The 14,710-nt window shown below is 41.3% G+C and overlaps 1 protein-coding gene across 28 annotated transcripts in view; it reads left to right on the top strand.

The window, feature by feature from the left end:
* The window catches only part of THRB (thyroid hormone receptor beta), a 168,360-nt gene extending 154,097 nt beyond the window's left edge, over positions 1-14,263 (top strand). For 26 of the 28 annotated variants that reach the window (XM_040677171.2, XM_046919416.1, XM_046919437.1 and 23 more), the window contains 3 exons: positions 1,250-1,396; positions 6,976-7,234; positions 8,767-14,263. In XM_040677171.2, the coding sequence (XP_040533105.1) occupies positions 1,250-1,396; positions 6,976-7,234; positions 8,767-9,008 (648 nt within the window). In that variant the 3' untranslated portion in view covers positions 9,009-14,263. The remainder of the gene's footprint in view (positions 1-1,249; positions 1,397-6,975; positions 7,235-8,766) is intronic. The other 2 variants (NM_205447.2, NM_001252221.2) reach the window with 1 other exon arrangement.
* Positions 14,264-14,710: the final 447 nt, after the last annotated feature.

Genomic DNA, 14,710 nt, shown 5'->3' with positions numbered 1-14,710 from the left:
GAGAGTCAGCCTAAAACAGGGATTATTTCAGCTTTTTAGCAGGACGAACTCCTAGATAATTGAGCCCAGTCCTCTTCATTGTTCTTCTACAATTGGTGCTTGTTTTATTAGTTCACTGCTGAGTTTCTTCGTGAAAGAAGTTAGGTTTGGATTCAGATTAATGACAAAGGTAGGGAAGGCTCTTCTATGATGTGTTGCTTTAAAAAAATATTGAGCACAAGTTTTCATTGTCAACAGCAGTTTCAGCACCTCTCCTGTTTAAGTGCCCTTACATAAATATAATGAAATCCATCAGTTTTATAGGGATTCTTCTCTGAGCCTCACCCAGTTTTTAACTCTCTAACGTGAACAAAATGGACTTTCTGCATACTGTTTGGCAGGTATTTTATAGCTGCAAAGCTGCACTTAGCAAACAGAAGAACAGCTTTGATATGTCTGTTTTGAAAACACACAGTAACATTGACAAACTGTCATAGAATCAGGTGAGCAAGTTGAAATGCAATTGGAATAAAAAATACTCATTGTGGATATTGATCATACCTATTGCATTCTGTATTGCATTCTATGTTCCTGTATAATGCTTGAAAATTGGATTTTTTTTCTCATTTGGAGAAGCCTTGATTTGAAATCACACAGAAGGTGATTTTCAACAAGAATTTTACCCATACAAGCTCAAATTCTAGTCATTTTATCCAGACAAGCTTTGTGTTTGCTTGTTCTTAGTCATCTGTTGTTTTAGCCTAGTTTTGGAAACAGTCCTTGGCAATTGTCTGGAGCTCAGTAATACCAGGCAATCTGTTCTGGGGAGGATTTCAGAACTTGGAGTAGGTTAAATTGCCTTGTACTGCAAAGCTTTGAGAATATTCTAGGGGTAGCAAGTCACCTCAGCATCCTTTGCTTTTAGACCAGCTTGGGAGTTCTCATCACTGTAAGAGACAAGATCATGCCTCTATTTTTAATCAAAAAACGCATAAGCTGCACCCACAAAGTCTACAGAAGGAGGCACAAGGAAGAAACTCCTTGTGCCTCTAATGCAGTTGACCACACAGCATGGATAGTAGTACGTCAGACCCCCATTTCTCTGTGCAGTCTTTCACAGAATTCAGATTTTGTGGCATAATGGGACATCACTTAAAAAGCAGACAGTATCGTTTATAATTGTAACATATGCCAAACAGAATTTTTTAGAATATCAAATGCTCACAGTAAGATAGATTGTTCCTTTAAATATCTTTGTTTATATCCTTAGCCAGAAGACATTGGGCAAGCACCAATAGTTAATGCCCCAGAAGGGGGGAAAGTGGATTTAGAAGCCTTCAGCCAGTTTACAAAAATTATCACACCAGCGATTACAAGAGTGGTGGATTTTGCCAAAAAGTTGCCTATGTTTTGTGAGGTAAGACAAACTCCTTGCATCCCTCATTTACAAAGCTGTGGTTATGCTGTATTCAAAATACTGGCACACAACTGTAACAGGAAGGATTATACAAAAAAAAAAAAAAACACTGTGTTTAAAATCTGAAAAAATAAGGGAATCAAAACTGGATTAGAATCATCAGTATTTTAATGACGTTTCTTTTTCCTGTGACTACTGAACACCTGATTTTGTTCAACTAGAATTCATCACGATTCACTGGAGACCTTAATGCGGCTTCAGAGGTAGCCTTGAGCAAAGCAGTGAACAAAAAGAGACCACCTAGAGTTATATTTTATACGTTTAATCAGATATTTCAGCACAGGCTTCCTTCTGCACATTCCAGCTCCTTGACAGGTGTACTGTTGTGGAATTGGATCTATGCAGTAATAAATTCTCCAAATTCTGGAATGCATCGCTATCCAGGAGGGACACTTGCTTCATTGTTTTCCCTAGGCGTGTTTTTCCTTAATAGGGAGGGAGTGCATAAAGGAGTAAAGTAATAGAGTGTCATTCCAGGTAGGTACTCACATGTAAAATATACTCTAAGTAGACTGAAATAGGCTTGGCTGCACACTGGCAGTAGAGAGGCCCTAGGCTGATTTCATTTACAGCAAAGTAGCATTTTTATTGGAGAAGCAGATGCAATGGCTGATTATTTTTTTTTCCTAGATTAAAAAACATGATCGTAACTGCAGTCTGAATATAACTGAAATAGTATTTCAGACTTAATACTTTTAATAATTTTAAATCTTGTGGGTCCCTTAGGATCCACAACCACTGGAGTTTTAATACAGAAATATCCTCAATCCAGCTGTGGAAGGATACTTGCCTTCCCTCCCACACTGCAGAGAAGCACCTGCCTCTGCTGGAGTATGACCACATTTGGGGAGTTCAGTGGGTTCCCTTGGATGAGAACTGCTTTTCCCTCTTACACACAATCAGCCAGGAAAGAAGTCTAAGTAGCGTTTTCCTCTTCTGTGGTTGACAGCTTTTCTTCAAGGTCACTCAGGGAGAGTTATTTATGTTAGCTAATGGTCTTTACATCCCTTAGCATCTACAGAGTAAAAAGTGGTAAATATCAATAGTTGCCGTAGTGTAAATAGCTTTCGCTGGCTAACCTTAACATTGGCTCCATCAGAGCATGAAACAGTGACCAAGCATGAAGACTTTAAAGCACAAGGAATGTATCCATAGATCAGGAAGCCCCTGCAGCATCCAGCATCTGAGGGAAGCTGTCTCCTCTGATTTGGTGTTTGTTGGTGGGAAGTTGCACTGACGTAACAAGGTAGTCTTTTCAATCTAGAAGGCTTTGCCAGTCACACGCAGACTACAGTGCTCATCTGACATCTTCTACCCCTCCTGGCTACCACGGGCCCACTTGTGTCAGAGCTGAACAGGAAGCATGGCTGAAGAAGTCAAGGAGTTGTTTGGCATCACCTCTGTAGGCTGCACAGTTCGTCTAGGATAGGCTTTGTTTACAGCTGAACCGCTGTGTAAACCTGACACCCGTATGCAGCAAGGTTTGACGGCAGAGAAGGACAATTTACAGTGAATAGAAAGGGATAGGACAGCTGTCCTCAGTTGTCATACAGTTCCCACTGCAGCATAAAGAAAATGACAAATGTTTGCTCCTTTTTGAGGGGGCACTGTCTTGTTAACTTTGTTTCATACATCTGTTTTCTAATCCTTATCTTTTTCTTAGAAGGAATACTATGTGAGCTGTGTTTACAAGAAAAAAAAAAACCAAAAACCTCCTTTCTCCCATGGGATATATACAGCATTCAAACATGATCTCAATTCTTAATTTCCACAGAGGCTCAGTCTGAGAGTGCTGTATATCTCTATGAAGGAGATTGACTAAGCAGCACATAATGAGTTTGATGTGAGTTTAGGTGTCATAGGCATCAGTGATTCTACACTGGATAAGTCTGTGTATACACCGAATCATTCTAGGTAGCTCAGCTCAGCTCACTGTGTTACACATGTGATGGCTGCCAGTAGGTCCTGCTGAGGTGAGCTCTGCAGGTTCCTGCCTTTCAGGTTCCATCCAAGAGAGAAGGAAAGGACAGCATGTGTCAGACAGCAGTCACACTTGTTTCCCCCACTCATGGTTACAATGCTTTGTGCTGGTGAGGCTTCCGCAGTTGGGATCAGAACTGATGCTCAAGCCCCCTGTATTTAGTAAATGTTCCTATTGGCAAATAAGACCTGACGCTTACTATAAGTGAAATAGGGGTCCAGTATATCCTTCAGAATTATTCCCACATTCTTCCTTTTCCTTAGTCTTTTTTTCTTCATTTCTCATCTTCAAAGAATCATAGAATGGTTTAGGTTGGAAGGGACCTTAAAGATCCTCTTGTTCCAGCCCCCTTCCATGGGCAGGATTGCCACCCACTAGATCAGGCTGCCTAGGGCCCCATCCAGTGTGGCCTTGAACACCTCTAGAGATGGGGTATCCACCACACTTCTGGGCAGCCTCTTCCCGTGCCTGACCACCATCATAGTAAAGAATTTCCCACTAACATCTAACTTACATCTCCCCTCTTTTAGTTTAAAGCCATTCCCCATTATACTGTTTGTGAGCTTCCCTCAAGTATTGGCAGGCCACAATGAGATCTCCCCAGAGCCTTCTTTTCTCAAAACTAAAGCCTCAGCCTTTCTTCATAAGTGGTGCTCCAGCCCTCTAGTCATCTTCATGGCCCTCCTCTGGAACCTCTCCAGCAGCTCCATGTCTTTCTTGTGATGGGGACCGTAGGCCTCAATGCAGTACTCCAGGTGGGGCTTCATGAGGGTAGAGTACAAGAGGAGAGTCATCTCCCTGTCTCTGATGGCCACCCCTCTTTTAATGCAGCCTAGGATACAGTTAGCTTTCCAGACTACAAGTGCACACTGCTACCTCATGTCCAGCTTTCATGCACCAGGACCCCTAAATCCTTCTCTGCAGGGCTGTTCTTAATGAGTTCTTCTCCCAATCTATACATATATCTGGGATTTACTTGACCCATATGCAGCACCTTTTACTTGGCCTTGTTGAGCCTCATTAGGTTCATGTGGGCCTTCTTTTTGAGTCTGTCCAGGTCCTTTTGGGTGGCATTGCTTCCTTTTCATTGTATCAGCTGCACCACTCAGCTTTGTGTCATCAGCACATTTGCTGAGGGTACACTCAATCTCACTATCTTTGACATTGATTAAGATGTTGAAGAGCACATGTCCCAAGATGGACCCCTGGGGAACACCTCTTGTCATTGACCTCAGCAACATAGGTCTGTTGATCACAACTCTGTTACTGCAACCCTACTACCAATTATTTATCCACCAAATAGTCCAACTTCAAATCCATCTCTCTCCAATTTAGAGATAAGGATGTGGTGGGGGACCATGTCAAACTCTTTGCAGAAGTCCAGCCGGATGACATCAGTCACTTTTCCCTTGTCCATCAGTGCTGTTGCTACACTGTAGAAGGCCACCAGATTGGTCACGTACGATCTGCCCTTGCTGAAGTTGTGATGGCTGCCTTGGATCACCTCTTCTTGCATCTGTTTTAACATCCCTTCCATCTGTTCCATGATCTTCCCAGGAACAGACATGAGGCTTACTGACCTGTAGTTCCCCGGGTCTTCCTTCCTCCCTTTTATTGTAAATGGGAATGATGCCTCCCTTTCCCCAGTCACAGCAGACTTTGCCTGAGAGCCATGCCTTTACAAATGCAATAGAGAGTGGCTTGACAATCTTATCAGCCAGTTCTTCCAGGACCCTTCCTTTCTTCTCCCTTTTTTCATTTCTTAATGATTCTATGATTCTCTTATGTTCACTTTTTCTCTGTCATTACCTTTGCTTTATCTCTCACGGCTGCTCTCAGGGATCTTTTTTTTTAAATTATTTATTTCTTAATGTATTCCTTTCCTACATCAGTCTCAGAGTCACAGTGGCTTTGTCACTGGTAGCAAGACTGCCACTCTGTGTAGCCTTCCGTACAGTACTGCTGAATTGAGTATGATCCTCAGACAGAGTGATTGCCCTGAACGGGATGAGTCATTTTCTTATGTATCAAACACTTTACACCTGAAGTTGTCATTGCTGGAAAAATAGCTGCATGATTCAACTGCTTCACTGACTGTGGCTGGCTTTGTACTTAAAACTCTTCTCTAACAGACCATCCACTCATTACAGGTAATTTTATGGCATCCGCTCCTCATGATTTTACACCAAATAAGTGTAATTGCTTTGTGAATGCACAGTTGCCACATAAATCTGTAGTGTTTGTTTGTATTGTTGTGGTTTTTTTTTTTCCTAATTGCAATTCAGGTAGATATGATAATAACCCATAGAAATTAGAATCACTTTTCCATGTATGTGATGTTTTGCTGTTCATTTAATGACAATCTCAAAATAGCGTTGGTGTTTGTGTTTTTTTTAACTTTTGCTACCATTGGATTACCTATGTAAACAGAAAGACTTGCTTTACAGAACATTTTCTCCTAGTGTCTCAGCATCCTGGTAATACTTTATAAAAGCAGAACCTACATCTGCCAATCTGGACAGCTTACCACTTTTTTTGAAGCATGAAGGAGACGACTCTTGCTATATGCCATGAAGATTACAGTCATGCACCAGCATAAAAGCTGGACCTATACCATAGGTTTTTTGTCAGTCCAACAGTAATATAGTCTATGGAGATCAGTTGTAATAGGCTAAATGTACCCTAGTAAGTTGTCTGTTGTTTATAATGGACAGCAAATTCACAGCATATGCCCCACTGATTGACATATGTCTTTTAGATTAAAATATATGTATATATTTCATTCTGTTTATTCAAAAAGCAGTCTACTCTGATGGACTCTCTCAAACGTCTTTCTTCATCTCTGATCAGGTGAAAATCAAGCATGGTTGACAGTGCATTTAACTGGGATGGCTGATACCTTTACCAGCCCCACTTGCAGGTTATGCCAGGCTGTAAGCTGAGAGAGCTCAGGAGTGGAAGAGAGAAGGGTAAACAGCTGAGAACAATGACCATTTCAGTCATCTCAGTTTGATCCACCCTGATGCAAGACAAAGCTGACAATGTATGTTACCACTAACCTGGCAACTGACAGGTCTGCCTCATCCTCTACACCCTGTGAAATGTTTGCAAACGGGAAGCTCTGTCCTTCAGGTTTACTGGACTTAATTCCATAATGTTGCCACAAACTAAGAGATCCCGTGGAATTGAGAGCTTCAGAAAGCTGGGCCACTTCTACTAAGCACCTGCACTACTTTGGTTTGCTGTGAACATCTTGCCTAGGGCCACTTCCCTACAGCTGTGTCATCACTAGATTTCCTAAGGATATGTGGGGATGTTAGCCTGACAGGACTTTTTGAAAGCAGGAATGTGAGTCTTGGCCTTTTGTGCTGTGCATAAGAACTAGCTGGTAAGTGATGTGTTTCCAGGATGGCTAGTACTTTGCCAGGTAGCATCCTGGGTTGTTCAGCGTGAATTCATGACCATGGATTTATTGTAGTTGTAAATCATCTCAGTTTGAAAAACACATCTTTTTCTTTACCATTTGTAATTTCTGCAGCTGCCATGTGAAGACCAGATCATCCTTCTGAAAGGCTGCTGTATGGAGATAATGTCCCTCCGAGCAGCAGTTCGCTATGACCCCGAGAGTGAGACTTTAACGCTAAATGGGGAGATGGCGGTGACAAGGGGCCAGCTGAAAAATGGGGGTCTTGGCGTAGTTTCTGATGCCATTTTTGACCTGGGCATGTCTCTTTCTTCATTTAACCTGGATGACACCGAGGTTGCCCTTCTCCAGGCTGTCCTGCTCATGTCATCAGGTGAGAACAGAAATATATTGGGATCCCAACCATTTTGAAACACTTCATCCTTTGTCAGAAATCTCTCTTCAAAAGAAATAGGGCATATTAGATCTTGTATTGCCAAATAGAGTAATGCAAGTGAAATTCTCTTTCAAAATCCCGATGCATCGTAAAATCAGTCCGGTGAGCACTAGGAAAAAAAATCAGAGAGGCAAGCATAGAAGTGGCATTGATAACACATCTTGCTCAGTTTAGTGACTTAACAGGGAGGCAGGGGTGATCATAAGACAGAAATCAGAAAGATCTGGTTTAGAGCCAGTTTGCCTTGACTGAAAAACTAGTAATTTAGATACAGTTTTCCTTACAATTAAGTTCCTGTTTCCTCTAAATACTGTCATGCACTGGGTGAGAAGTACAGTTCATACACATTTCCAGCAGTCTCACATGCGTAGTTTGACCTTCGTTGTTTTTCTACTGAAACAACTACTGCTTGCTACATGGCATTTGAGAGCTGCCTTACACTGGGACTGTTTTAACTGGTCTCTCAGTGATGTCATACAGGAGCAGCACAGACCATTTCATATCATTTCCAAACAGTTTCTTTCCTTCTCAGATGAAATATGTTTTCAAATATGCTTCAACTGGTCACGTCCTGCCTGTAAGGGGAGGGAAGGGGTGACCACATTCGCCCCTTAGTCCTTTACACTACTGATTGTGCCAGCCAAAAGAGGAAATTCCATTCTTGGGCAGTGGCAGATTCAGAAGGGTTTTGTTTTAAGACCATTTTGAAGATTGAGCACTGGATAACAGTACATAGACAGTGATTAACAAGGATTAACTGTGTCTGAGACAGAAAGGTTTCCACATTCATCACAACACAGCGCTTGGCTTTCCCAGTCAAAACATTCTGATTTTTTTAGTTCCCAACACCGTGACACATAACTGGGAGCCTCAGAAGGCATTTCAGATGACCTGCTGTCCTGAAATGTCTCCTGAAGAGTGACCTGTGAAAGGAGCTTTTCCAGCACTCGTGTGGGACCTAGTTCAGACAGTCTGCCTAACCTGTGGCATTTGTTGTTCCATGGTGCTCCGTAACAAATTCCTTCGATGCTTATTTGTGGATCAAAGACTGATCAAAGTCTTGGTCAGACTGTGGTGAAACAGATAGGAAAGAACTGCAAGATAACTGACAAGGATAACTGACATTTTCTAATTCTTAGTTGTTTTACAATAAGATACAGGTAGAAGCCTCAACTGAGATTGAGAATGTGCTGCTCCAGTCACTGCAAGGAAACAGTTCCCTAACAGCTGTCTTCTAAATGGGCAATAGAAACAAAGGATGAAGAAGGAAGGGATTATCTCCTTGTTTTATCAGGGATAATACTGAGGCACATATAAGCGATATGCACAGAGTCAAAGAAATTGTGCAAGAGCCAGATTCCTTGGCTCCTTTTCTTACAACAGAATAATCCTATTTTTCCTAACTTATGATCAAATATTCCGTAAAGTAAATGAATTTTAAAGATAATTCTGTTTCTTTGTATCTGCAGATCGCCCAGGCCTTGTTTGCGTCGAGAGAATAGAAAAGTGTCAAGAGGGTTTCCTCCTGGCATTTGAACACTACATTAATTACAGAAAACACCATGTTGCACATTTTTGGCCAAAACTGCTGATGAAAGTGACAGATCTGCGAATGATTGGAGCCTGCCATGCCAGCCGCTTCCTGCACATGAAGGTGGAGTGCCCCACAGAACTCTTCCCTCCATTGTTCCTGGAGGTGTTTGAGGATTAGAGAGACTGGAGCGGTCCTCTGCACCCCTGTCGCACTACTGGCTGTCATTCCATTCCATTGCCCAGCTCTTCTCACACCTGTTTGTTCTTCTTTTGTTATCTTCTGATTCTTGAGGTGGGGTTGGGCTTTTGTTTGAGTTTTTCTCTGGGGTTGCTGGGGGCAGTTGTATACACATGGATGAAAACATCCCTTTCTGCTGGTACTTGTGACTATTGCAATTTGTTCTTCAGTCCTTTGATGTGAATGCTTTGACAGCTTAACAGTGAAAATAGAAACAGACCAGTTTCATTCACCAGCACTTGCGTGGTCACCAGCTCACATGCATCATTGCTTAGAAAATATGGGAGATAAATTGAAGTGGCAGAAAATAAATTGGCCTCCAAGTTATTATTATTGATAATTTGATCCTGGCAATTCTGTCTGCTATTACCTCACTTTGCAGGGTACTAGTGACCATTTCATGAGATGAAATTTCTAGTCTTCATGGTTGTTTCTGTTGTAGTGGTCACCCTTATTATCTAGGGCCTTCATCCCTGTCATGATCCCATCATTATCTTAGGATTGTTCCAATGGATGCGGTTTAACAGTGTCCCATAAGTCTAGTATTTAGTGTATGCAAAGTGAGGGAAGGGACTGGGCCATTTTTTTCCATGTGTACAGAAAGTAAGATTGTTCGGTTCTTACTACTCCAGGTAACTTCACTGGAAGCTCTGTTGGGGGGAAAGAGGGAGATTTGATCCTCTGATGTGCTTTTTCCTGAGTAGGGAAGTCTGCTTTTTCTGAGGTTTGTGGTAAATTCAGCGCTCTGAAGGTGTAGGCTGTTTGTAAGAATAGCAGTATTTCCTATGAGTTACTCAGGGATGTGAATGAATGACCGTCATGGGATGATGGTCATTCCTCATGTGGGATGACCATCAGAGGGAACAGAAACCAACTGTGTTATTGATGACACTCTAGACTGTACAGCTTTGTCCCAGTAGTACAAATAGTATTGCTTGGCAGTAATCTTTTGTTTTATATATATATATAAAGTTTATATGCACATATATATATAATTTTATATATATATAATTATGAATCTTCAGCAGATGTCTTAAACATATTTCCGTGTTTTTATCGTCTCTCTCTCTTTCTTTCTCTCACCCTCTCCTGTGTGTGTATGTGTGTTGATCAGCTAGGTTCTCCCTCCTCGGTGTGTGTATGTGTTTTGTTGGGCTAGTTTCTCACTTGATTCCTTCACATAATTTATTTCCACTAACTGCACTAGCAGGAACTGAACTGAGAGATACAAAGTCCAGCTGCCAAAATCTGCAAGTCAGTACTCAGTGATGCTGGAATGTTTGAAGCCTGTAATGAGGGCTTTATTGGTAGAGAGTGATTCCTTTCTGTTGTCCATCACCATTCAGGGTTGTTGTCCCTGGATTTTATAAACTTGATATTAAACCATTCCCTGAATTTGTATGATACATCAAAAGCATTCTTCTGTTCTTCCTGGAAACTCGAGACCTGTTTTGCACTTCCTCAGATCCCGCATTCTTTTGTGTTGTGCATTCATTTGTACCAGTTTCTGTCTCTGTTATTCATTGATACATTTGCCTGGCAACTCAGTGGGCACTGTTAGAACTGATGTGTTGATTTTCAAAGCTCATGCCCCATGTTCAAACCCATATGTTATATATTTGTCCCCTCATAAGATCATGATACTCAGGAAAATATATAGGTGGAGCACAGTATCTTTGTGCCAGGGATTAAATTATTTTCACCTCCGTTTCCCTTTAACATTGATGAAGTGTTTGGAGTGCTATTGGCTCTATTGTCAGGGTTATGGAATCTTGTGCCTGTTCTTTGATATCATATGTACCCATGGCGAGTGTTGAGCGTTGATGTTATTCCTTAGGGGTTATGCCCATAATTTCATGAGAATATAAAACACAATGGGATGTTCAGGGCTTTTTGGAGGTACTGAGTAGACAGGCCTTTGGAAATAAGTCTTTAAATGCTTGCTGACATTGAAGAGCCTCCATTGTAGGCTGGCTCTATTTGCTCAATCAAAAGGTGTGCTAGCAACACAAATTCCGTGTAGAGCACTACATCTTGGGGACAAGGATCAGGAAACGTTCTAGCCTTTGGAACAAGAAATCACACAACAAGAAAAGCTTACATGTATTCAGTTCTGCACAGTCTCAGATGATCAGCATCTGCAGTAAATGAAGAGTGTTAGATATCTGACTTGAGGGTGGCTTGGTGGGGCACTGATAGTATATAGGGAAAGCAAAAAAACAGCATTTATACCCAAATGGCTCTCAAGAAGAAGATATCTTTCGGAGGTTTGTACTCCCAGAATCATGGAGTTCCTTCTGAAACCAGCCTGAGTATCTCATCTAGTGAGTTAGTGTGAAAACTTGTAACTGTGCTGCGGATGAGATCAAGGAGAAAGAAGGTCACTTTCTCCAGGTAGTATTCACAGTGACCTCACTACAGGCTCCATGATATTTTATGTATTTCTCAGAACCTCAGTTTCTTGGAGTCACACTGCTGCCTGAGAGGTTCAGTCTCTCATTAAGATCAACAATTCTCATCCTCTGGGTTATAAAGAAAAACAGCAGCCTAAATGTTGAGTTTGGAAGTCAATACTCAGTAGCGACTTCTTACTGCCTTTAACTATTGGGGCCCGCAGTACTGGCTTTTGAACACTTGGAGTGTCGGGACTGCATTAATCAAAAAACAAAGGTCAGAAGTTAGAAAAAATGTGAGAGTTAGTGGATTGACATGGGGAAGCAGCGAGAGATGAAGAAACTCACAGCACCTTGGGCAGAACTGCAGCTTGAGGTAGTGCTGAGAACGAACGCTTTGCACAGGCTGCTGCAAAAATCATTGCTCATAAAGGAATTTGTCTGCCAAGGTTACTGTAGCAGGTCAAGAAGTTTTAAAACACAGCCTACACAAGTGGATGTCTGAATTCAGGCATGTCAGCTGCAGTTAGGCATCCAAGTTCATGGCCTGACTTCCTGATACTGAAGCAGTTTGGGGTTGCAGCTAGTAAGGATTCAGAAAACTGAGCGTCCTTTATTAGATGATTGCAGATGGGCAATTAGGCAACCAACTTGGAAAGGTTCAGCAGTCCTTTAAGCAGTAAGGATATTATCAGTGTACTTTTCTAGCTTTTTAGATTACATTGGAATCTGGTTTTGATTAACCAAGGGGGATTAGTAGCATTCCTCAACAGAGGGCTAAGACCAAGCTCTTAGTCTGACATCTAATGATCTCTGATCTCCTACCAGTCTTACTCTGTGTGTCTTCATTGACTTCCTCAGTCTGACTCCTGATTCACGTGATCATGAGAGCAAAACTAGAATCTCTGAGGATGCTTTGGCAGGCTCTTACTGAGGAATACTGACCTTAGTCCTGCAATGACTCAGGTCGCCGTAGGTCTGAGCCACTGGATTTACCATCTGAGTGGCAGACATCAGTCAGCAGAGTCTGTAGGACCTGTCCTTCTGAGGGAAACAACAAACGGCACTTCTCACTGCAGTTCAGGGTCTTGTTTCTGATGGTGCCACATAACCTTTGTTTTTGCTTTGTGGTCTGCGCGTGGGTCTTGCATAGGAGATGCTTCCTATCTCACCTGATTATCATTGTTGACGGTTTTGCCCTGAGTAACATACGCATTTAGATACTCATTTCATGTGTCACCTCAGTTAAGTTATGATATTTATAATGACATATAACATGCATAATAATGATTTTTGTTTACATTCTGCCAAAATGTAGGCGTTAGAGTTAGACCTCCGAGATCCAAAACCATCCTTGAGCAAAATGCTTGCTTCTTCAGAGGCAGGCATCAGAAAGTGAAAAAAAAAACCTGTCCAGAATGATCAGCTGTATCCGAAATCTGCCAAGACGGGGCTGTTGATCACAAGCAGAGCATGTCATTGCTAGCGATGCATTTTTATGCTATGGAACTCTAACCTGTATGTGTCATATTGACTTTTTGCTGCATGAATCATAAATGATAAAAATCAGTCCTATGGTTTTGAGATGTAGCCAGCATTCCTAAGGCTAAACCTTTTTCATTGACTGAATCAAAATCCACAACCAAGGAACGTACTCCTCTCACTGTGAGAGCAGTTGGAAGAGTTGAGCGTTTATCTTTTCTCCAAGGAAGAGGCAATAGGACCTCTTGACGTGTCTTGTTATTGTGATCATCTGGAAATGATTGCCAGACGTTTCCTTTTGATATAGCGATGAAGTGATCCGTATTTAAATTTTATAGAGAGAAATTTTATTCTAGTGTGATAGAGATTTATTTTCCACTTAAAGACTCAAAACAATATGAGCACATTTTTTTACTACGGTATATTTTTGCTTTAAAATTAAAAACAAACAAAAAAAAAAGGTTTGGCCTTACCACGAAGTTTTAGTGTGTCGTATAGATGTTAGCAAATGCAAAGAGTATGCATTATTTGTGTGTATCCACATTGACTGATGTCGCCTTCAAAAAGCAATATTGTGCAGGTAATAAGTTGTTTGTGACTGTCCATTGCACAGTTTACCTTCTTTAAAAGCTAACCTTGTTTATGCACAAGACAATCAAATGTAAATCTACATCAGCACCCGGGTGTAGATTAAATTCATGTAAATTACTGAGCACAATGTAAAACATTAAAAGACACTTTATTTAATTACACATTTAATGTTGGTGAAGATAGTATCAGGGCATGAACTAGCTGACATGCTGTAATTTCTTTTTCTCTTTTCCTACTTCCTTAGCACTCTTCAGTTTTAGTTTGCTCACGAATACATCAGATTAGTTATTCTTTTTTTTTTTTTTTTTTGAAGAGAAGGGTGGTTTGGGTCGTTTGTTTTTATGAAGTTAGGTGGGAGGACTTCTTACTTTGTCTATGAGGTTTGTGGGTTTTGCTTATTTGGTTTATTTTTTATACCAGTTTCGTGCCCTGAGGGTAAGGCAAACGTTACGCAGTACAGTACAAAAAAATTACCTTGGATGATGTATTTTTTTGCAAGCAGTGTTAAGAGTTATGCTAGATTGGTAATATTTTTTCAGCCTAAAATATATTAAAAATCTGTGATCACAAATGTTTTAAACTATCTAAAGACAAAATTTGTATATTTGGGGGAAGAAAATAATTTTTACATAGCTTTTGTATGCAGATATTAAAATGTAATTATGAATATAGTGGGCATAGATAACTGTGTAAGCTTGAATTCTAAAAAAGAAAAAGCTTATAACTGAACGGTGGTCCTGGTCTCTCCTTCTCTTTGTCCCAGGCTGTGTAGTTGGTTCTGCCACACACCTCACACTGCTGGCATGGCAGAAGGAGGGCCCAGAGCGATGTGTTGGCTCTGACCTGCTCACATTCCTAGCCATCTGCACCCCTTCATTGCCTATCTCATGCCCAATCTCCTCTCCTCCCTTGGGTGCCCAGCCAGTGACTTTCACTTCCCAGCTCTGTACATGGGCCAAACCTAACTCACTTGGTGATTTATGTCTCATTCAATTACAGTTCTTAAGGGAACGCCCTTTCTTTCTGTGTTTGTTCCCAGCCTAGATGGGGCTGCTGTAACAAGAGAAATAGTCTTCCTGTCTCTTCACATTTTCCATACCTCAGTCAGCTACCTGTTAGAGATCTCCTTGTTCAAATCTTCCCTCTACTCTCATGCTCCTTTGTGGTAGTCTCAAG

This window comes from Gallus gallus, chromosome 2, assembly GCF_016699485.2.
Source record: "Gallus gallus isolate bGalGal1 chromosome 2, bGalGal1.mat.broiler.GRCg7b, whole genome shotgun sequence".
Taxonomy (NCBI): domain Eukaryota; kingdom Metazoa; phylum Chordata; class Aves; order Galliformes; family Phasianidae; genus Gallus; species Gallus gallus.
Note: the sequence above shows the minus strand (reverse complement) of the source record. Positions and strands in the feature narration are given on the sequence as shown.